The sequence below is a fragment of the Amblyraja radiata genome, chromosome 40 (genome assembly GCF_010909765.2).
Source record: "Amblyraja radiata isolate CabotCenter1 chromosome 40, sAmbRad1.1.pri, whole genome shotgun sequence".
NCBI classification, from domain to species: Eukaryota; Metazoa; Chordata; class Chondrichthyes; order Rajiformes; family Rajidae; genus Amblyraja; species Amblyraja radiata.
The window spans coordinates 5,456,274-5,464,053 of NC_045995.1; the positions used below are offsets into that span (position 1 = coordinate 5,456,274).

At 41.2% G+C, this 7,780-nt stretch overlaps 1 protein-coding gene across 1 annotated transcript; it reads left to right on the forward strand.

Annotated features, from left to right (window-relative positions):
• The first annotated feature begins 4,263 nt into the window (after window positions 1-4,263).
• On the forward strand, window positions 4,264-7,336 carry LOC116967572. Its single transcript, XM_033014189.1, has 3 exons — window positions 4,264-4,291; window positions 5,459-5,727; window positions 6,843-7,336. The coding sequence occupies exons 2-3, from the start codon at window positions 5,616-5,618 to the stop codon at window positions 7,334-7,336; spliced, it is 606 nt and encodes a 201-aa protein (XP_032870080.1). The 5' UTR covers window positions 4,264-4,291; window positions 5,459-5,615.
• The last annotated feature ends 444 nt before the right edge of the window (window positions 7,337-7,780 follow it).

The window sequence follows — 7,780 nt, forward strand, 5'->3', positions numbered from 1 at the left end:
TTTTCTGTGTCCAGTGAAATGATAGATAACTCTTGGTCATGAGATTTATGTGAGTGCATTATGTTAAGCAAATGTCTCAAGTTATTGAATGAATGTCTCTTATGTATAAATCCTGTTTGATCCTCATTTATTAATCTACTAACATACCTGCTTAGTCTTCCAGCTAGTGTTTTCGCTATTATTTTTTGATCCGTATTTAACAGAGCAATAGCTCTATATCTTCTTCTTCTTATCGAGTCCACACACAAGATTAGAAGTTGTTCAGCCAGAGCTGAACACACTTCTCAGCATCTGCACAATGGTGTCTGTCTTGCGCTTCTTGTGCGTCTTGTGCGTGGTGGTGGAAAGATTGGTTGAAACAGGGCCGCGACGTGAACGCTCTTTCCTTGACCCCATAGCTCTATATGATCCTGGTTCTTCTATATTTTTATCTTTTTTAAGTATTAGTGTGATCGTTGATTCTGCTAATGTTTCATGTAATCTTTGCTCTTTAAAAGCATATGTATACATTTTCTGTAGGCGTGGAGTAACTATGTCGTAAAAGGGTTTATAGAATTCGTTACTGAATCCGTCTGGTCCTCGTGTTTTTCCATTCTTAAGTGTGTTTATTGTGTCTTCTATCTCCTTAGAAGTAATTTGTGCTCCCAGTTCCTCTTGTTCCCTCAGTTCTAATTGAGGGAGATTACAATTATCCAGAAAATTCTGAGACTTTATTATTGTCTATTGACGTTTTAGATGTATATAGATTCTGGTAAAATTGAGCAAATCTTTTATTGATATCCTTGGGTAGTGTTAATAATTCCCCTCTATCTGATTTAATCTTTAGTATTGCATTCTCTTTTTCCCGTTTTTTCAATTGGCGTGCTAAATGTTTGTGGGGTTTGTCCCCAAATTCAAAATGTTCTTGTTTAGTAATTTGAAATAGTGTTATAACTTTCTCTGACAACAATTTGTTTAGCTTGAATTTCAATAGTAGAATTTTATTATGTTTATCCATAGTTGGATCTTTAGCATTATCTGTATCTAATTGTTTTATTTGTTCTTCTAAATGTCTTTGTTCATTCTTATTCTTTTTATTTTGAAAAGCTTGAAATGAAATAATGACTCCTCTAATAAATGCTTTGAAGGATTCCCATAATAGCGTGGGGGATATATCTGGTGTATAATTTATCTCAAAAAATAGGTCCATCTATTTTTTTTAGATATATACTCCCTTGTGGGTCTTTTAAAATTTGCGAGTTAAACCTCCAGAACGATTTATTCATAAACATTCCTTCTAATTTTAAAACAAAAGTTAACGGAGAGTGGTCTGAGATCGCATTGATGTGGTATTTAGGGTTCATAGTATGCGGAATTAATTTTGTATCCACTAGGAAATAGTCTATACGTGAGTATGTTTTATGTACCGTTGAATAAAACGAATAATCCCCACCTGTCGGGTTTGCAATCCTCCAAACGTCTGCTATATTTGTGTTTTTTATATATGTATGTAAGAGTTCACTGGTTTTAGATTTCATGTTACCTCTTTGTTTTTGCATCGATTTATCTAGATACGGGTCTAAAACACAGTTGAAGTCTCCTCCAATTATAACATTTTGATAATTAAATTCTGCAATTATATTCAGAATTTTATTAAAAAATTGAGGAATATCAAAATTGGGCGCATAAATGTTTACCAGCGTAATTGGCGTAGTATATATTTCTCCTGTTATTATAAGGTATCTCCCTTCCTTATCTGATATAATATTCTTTGATTTAAATGGTATTCCTTTACGAATAATGATTGCAGTGCCACTAGATTTGGAAGTGAATGAAGAGTGAAATGTTTGGCCTATCCAGTTCGCCCTCAGTCTCGTCTGATCTTGGTGTTTAAGATGCGTTTCTTGTAGAAACGAAATGTCCGTGTTGTATGATTTCAACTGAGCTAGTATCTTGCCCCTTTTAATAGGTTCATTAATACCCCTTATATTCCAACTACATAGTGTGATTCCTCCCATTTTCTTTTGATTGTCGTCATGCATTTTTACCAATTTTAATGACCTTATTTTTTGCGGTGCGTCCATACCTCAGGACTCTGGTTATTTGGGGGGCGTTTATATTATAGGCTTCTTTGGTAGCTCCCTTCCGCGATTTTCCTTGAAAAAAAAGCTCATAGATGTGACCTATTGTGATAAAAAAAAAAAATAGAACAAGTAAATTTACAGTGTCTGAGTATTCGACACTGTAGTGAGTGTCCCACTCGTCTGTGGGATTCGACATACCGCTTCTGGTGTAGATGTTATGAAGTTAGCCCCGCTGCCTTTATTACCCTAAACCTAGGGGGTCGATACCATTTCCAAATTAGTTCTATTTCACCCAGTTACACTCTATATATATATATGTTTCATTCCGACTTATCAAATCTAATCATATATTCAATTACCTATATTCCTCACTTTAACTATTTACAATCGGTTTTAGCTTTGTTAATAGTGAGCTGTTCGCTGAAAGGGTTAACCAGAGTCAGGCTCCTGGAATTATGCCAGGTGTCTGAGTCTCCTCCCCTCCCCACTCAAGCTGCGAAACACATAAGATTACAGTTTTCTGCGTTATATATCAGGCAACGCATTTTTATAATTTTTACCATTATATACCTCAAGTTAGTTTCCATTACTATTTCTATATTAGTATTGTTAGTTATTAATTATTATTAATTCTCTATATTTTGTGAAACTATGTAAAATCGTAAACCGACACTTGTCCTTGTAATGTTTTCCCCATTCAGCTCAGCAGATCGTCACTCCCATGTTTATCAGTCTTTCCCCATTTGAACACAAAGTGTCCTTGAATTGAATTCCACAATGTCCAAGGGGAGATAATAATGTCTAGACACTTCTCGTGGAAAAGCTGTTGCATTTAATAATTTTTAAAGATTGGTGTTATTTCTCTTTTCTTCTAATATTCTCTTTGAGGGAATAAGCAAGTTAGTTTGTTCATAACGTACTGGTGCCGTGATTAATTTTATTTTCCTACGCTGTGAGTTCTGCCACGATTTCTTGAGCATATTTAAGAGATGCTACCGAATTAGTAAATGTTTTTGAAACTCCCTTGTAATTAATACGCATCCTGGCCGGATAATACACTCCGCATATGACTTCCTTTACACCGTAAAGAGCTTCTCTTGTCTGTGAGATCATGCTTCTCTTTTGCACAATCTCAGAAGGGTAGTCCCGTAGGAGTTTGATAGAATCATTTCTATACATCATCTTCTCTCCGTGTTTAATTTTTTTCATCAGCTCTTCCACTGTTGAGATATCCCGAAGTTTGATTATGATCTGTCGTGGATAGGCTTGGTCTCCTTGTGATCTTGGTTTAAATCTGGGTAGTCGATGTGCTACTTCAATTACAGGTGCCTCAGGTAGCTTGAGTACGTGTTTGATTAGATTGGCAGTGAACTCACAGGCATTGTCCCCCTCAGCTCCCTCTGTTACTCCACGTATTCGTATATTTTGGCGTCTTGAGCGAGCTTCGAGGTCGACACATTTATCAGAGACTTTTGTTAGTTGACTATCGAGGCTGTCTATTTCTAACTTCATCGTCTGCATATCTCCGGTCATCTGTTCCACAACAGCTTCCATATCTTTCACTGCAGTTACATTTGCAGAAACAGTTTCATGCACAGCCTCAAACATCTTTGTGGTCTCTTCTGCCACCTTATTAATTTTCCCCATTAATTCTTCTTGCACATCCTCAACTCTTTTTTGCAGAGCCCCAATGCCCTCAAGGATTTTTTGATTGCCGGCTTCCATGTTTTCCATCATTTTTAAATTTCCAGTTTCAATGTCCTTTCTCAAGTCTCTTACCGAGTTCTTTATCTCCTCCATTTCGGGTTTCTCTTTTGTGGTCATCTCAGTCTTCGATCGTGTGTCCATTCCAGAGTCCACTGCGGAGGTCAGCTGTGCAGTGTCTTGATGTTTCTGAATCTTCAGCAGGTGTTTTGTAGCTTTCCTCTGTGGGCTCTGACCTGGAGACGTGTTTTTCATTTTAAATGACTTTCCCTCCGTTAAATTCACGGCGCTTACTGATGACGTCATCAGCACCAAAGATCATAGAGGAGCAAGATAGACCACTCCTCGAAAAACGTGTAGTATGACGTGTGTGATTGTCGACGCCATTTTATTGAGCATTTTATTGGGCTGTCATGGCGTCCTCATCTAAATCTTCATCTCACTGCTCCGCTCTCAATTGTTCTAATCGTAAATCTAAACGACCAGACATAGTCATTCTTTAGGTTCCTCGATAAAAAAGAAAGGTAAGAAAATATTATTATTATTTTTTGTTGATATTCTGTCGTGAAAATGTTATTTTCTGTTCTCCCATCAACGGCCATTGGGAAACTAGGTTTGTCGGTACATTAGAAAGTTATTAGACTTATTTTTAATAGATCTTTACTTACCACTATAATAAAGACAATTTTAACACTTCTGTACGTTTTTGGTTTTGTTCTTGTAAGGGATTGGTCTCCAAAATATGGCCCGCGGGACACATTAGGCCCAGTGACCACGAGATTTTTCGAGCTCAGATTCAATTCCGAGAATGCGGCGGCTGTTACCCGTTATAGCCCTCGAATTGTCGAGACATCACAAGCAAAGATCACAAGCCCGCCGTGAAGAAGGGTGCAATCAAATATTATACAACTCTGCTCTATCATCTTTGGGTGCAATGGTGGGCCGTGGCGTTCGGCGGCGGCGGTTGCAATCAAAGATACGAGAGGAGCTCTGCTCTATAATCTTTGGTCGGAATGGGACGGCTGAACGTTATAACATGCTATCGTTCCACCCTCCCTCTCCCCCTTCTCCCTCTCCCCCTTCTCCCTCGGCCCCCTTCTCCCTCTCCCCCCTTCTCCCTCTCCCCCTTCTCCCTCTTCCCCCCTTCTCCCTCTCCCCGTTCTCCCTCTACCCCCCTTCTCCCTCTTCTCCCCTTCTCCCTCCCCCCTTCTCCCTCTTCCCCCTTCTCCCTCTTCCCCTTCTCCCCTTCTCCCTCTCCCCTCTCGATCCCTCTCCCTTCTCTCGATCCCTCTCTCCCCTCTCTTCTCTCGATCCCTCTCTCCCCTCTCTTCTCTCGATCTCCCTCTCCATCTCTTCTCTCGAATCTCTCTCTCCCTCTCTTCTCTCGATCTCTCTCTCTCCCTCCCTTACCTCTCTCCCTCCCTTACCTCTTCGTGAGAGTTGGCAGCTCTGCTATAAAAGAGGATAGAAAGAAAATACTTAATGGTCTTTGTAAGAAGATTTTAATAAACTCTTCTACATTTAAGGTAAATAGACATATTAGAGGCAAAAAGCATTGTCAATATACAGGTTTCTCCACACAACTGAAAACAATTGCACTTAAGTGATATGTCATCCATTGTGCAGGCATGTAGTTATGATCATTTTTTTTCTTATTAGTTAATCCTAAATGATATCTCCTGTAATTTCAGATGTCAACGGTGGGTCCAGAATACTCGTCGACAAGATCTCCTACACCGAACTACGGAGTACTTGTCAGCCAACTGTTGTCTTTGTTCTTTACACTTTGAACTTGACCAGTTTTCCAACAAGCAGACCAAGAACAGGCTAAATTGGAATGCAGTTCCAATGCTCTTCGACATTCGTAACCCGCCAAAACGTCTGTCTTCCCAACGCAGGTTACTCAAGAGGACGAATGAGAACCTCCAATCCTCACCAACGCCTTTAAAACAGCAAAGAGGCAAGTAATTTTCTCCCTTTTAAAATAAATTGTATCCAAACTGATATGATTGCTAATGGTCAATATGTAATGGCATGTATGGTACTTTAATTTTCATTTGTGAAATGTTCACAAAACTATAATCACACATAAGACTACACAGTATGGCTGGTGGAATGCGTACTAGTATTTAATTCAAGTAAGAACATCCATTTAAAACTTCCTCAAGCATAATTATTACAACATTTAAATTGATTTAATTTATAAAAAATCTACAAAAATATCAAGATCATGATTTTCTTCTGGTAGATTGAAATTGGTGCATCACATATATTTTTAATTATAACTAGACTAAGTGCAGACCCGTTGTGTCTGTTCCCCCAACGTGCGGTTGTGGGGGGGGGGGCACGCAGCGTCACGCACACTAACTACCCCCCCTCTCCCCCTCTCGCACTCACGCTAATTACCCCCTTGATATTAAATTAATATGATTAATTTGCTCCTTTTACCCCATAACCACCCTATCTATTGACGCATAGCCCCCAACTTGCAGTCACATCAAGAGAGGGGCGGGGGGCGGGCGGGGGTAGAGAGTGAGGGCAGAGAGAGAAGGGGCAGAGACAGAGAGAGAGACAGAGACACAGAGAGAGGGGCAAGAGGGATAGGGGGTGGAGAGGAGGATAAGAGGGAGGGTGGGTGAGGGGGGAAAGGTGGGGGAGATGGGGAGGAGAGAGAGAGGGTGAGAGTGAGGGGGAGAGAGAGGGGGTGCTGAGAGGGGGGTGAGGTGGGGAGCAGGGAGTGGGGAGGGTGGAGTGTAGGGGGTGTGGAGGGGAGGGGGTTTAGGGGAGGGAGGGTGGGGGAGGGGAGAGGGGGAGAGGCGAGGGGGGTGGAGAGGAAAGGGGGGGATAGAGGAAAGGGGGGGAGAACCTCGGCACACATGCGGCGGAGGGGGGCTCTGAGCGAGACGGCCGTAGGTGGCGGTGTTCTCTCGGAAATCGCAGCACAGATGGCAAAAACCAGTCAAGAACAGACTTTCAGTAGTAGATGATGATTTATTCACATGTATATGCTTAATCTTTTTAATTAGTATGCTTGCCATTTCATTCCCCCTTTTTTCTTTTTTCTTGTATTGGCAGTGCCACACAACATACAGACAGAACAATCTTACTGCTCAGCTGCAGACAAAGTTCCGCGGGAAGAACCCAGCAGTGTCTCTACAACTCCTGAAACACCTGATCTTCAAATCACACAAAATGTAAATGACAGCAGAGCTCTGAAGAAGGAAAGACAGCGTACTTTCCGCCTCAAAAAAAAAGTACAACTGATCAAATTATCAATGGGAAAGAATACTACAGAAAGTAAGACAATCAGTGACTTGATCAGAGGGGCTGGTGAATTTTTACAAGAACCAGCACTGTCTTTCTTTGCGTCGCAGTTGCGTAATGCGTCTGGACGTAGAAGTGCAAGAGGAAGACGATGGAGTTATTCAGACAAGGTAGTTGCCTTGTCCCTCTACCACCAGAGACCCCGAGCATATCAGTTCTGCCAGTGCATTCTCACACTTCCATCAATCTCATCACTACGTAGGTGGTTGTGCAATATTGAAGTGCGGCCTTGGGTTTCCCCCTAAGATCTTTGAGCTTTTGAAAGACAGGGTTGCGGCGATGTACAGAGAGGATACATTATGTGTAGTCTCCTTTGACGAAAATGAGTTTACGTGCAAGCCTCTCTTACAATATTACTGAGGATTCAGTAGAGGGCTTTTGAGGACTTTGGATCTCTAGGGAAGACATCATGGCCTGCCAACCATGCTCTTGTTTTCATGGTTAGAGGCTTGATGGGGAAATGGAAGCAACCTGTAGGTTACTTTCATTCACTGGGACTGCACAAAGGCTGACAATCTGCAAACATTACTCAATGAATGTTTACAGAAGGTTAAGGCTATTGGACTACAGCCTAAGGCCGTTGTTTGTGACCAAGGCCCACGCAATAGTTCGGACTATACTCCAACTTGGGTGTGACGGAAGACCATCCTTTTCTTCGTCCACGGGGGAACCAATATCCTATTGCATGC

What these genes read in the sequence shown, in the direction of transcription:
- LOC116967572 (XM_033014189.1), top strand. Translation starts at nt 5,616, where the DNA reads ATGCTCTTCGACATTCGTAACCCGCCAAAACGTCTGTCTTCCCAACGC. An exon ending in GCCTTTAAAACAGCAAAGAG is followed by an intron (nt 5,728 to 6,842) that starts GCAAGTAATTTT and finishes TTGTATTGGCAG; the next exon opens with TGCCACACAACATACAGACA.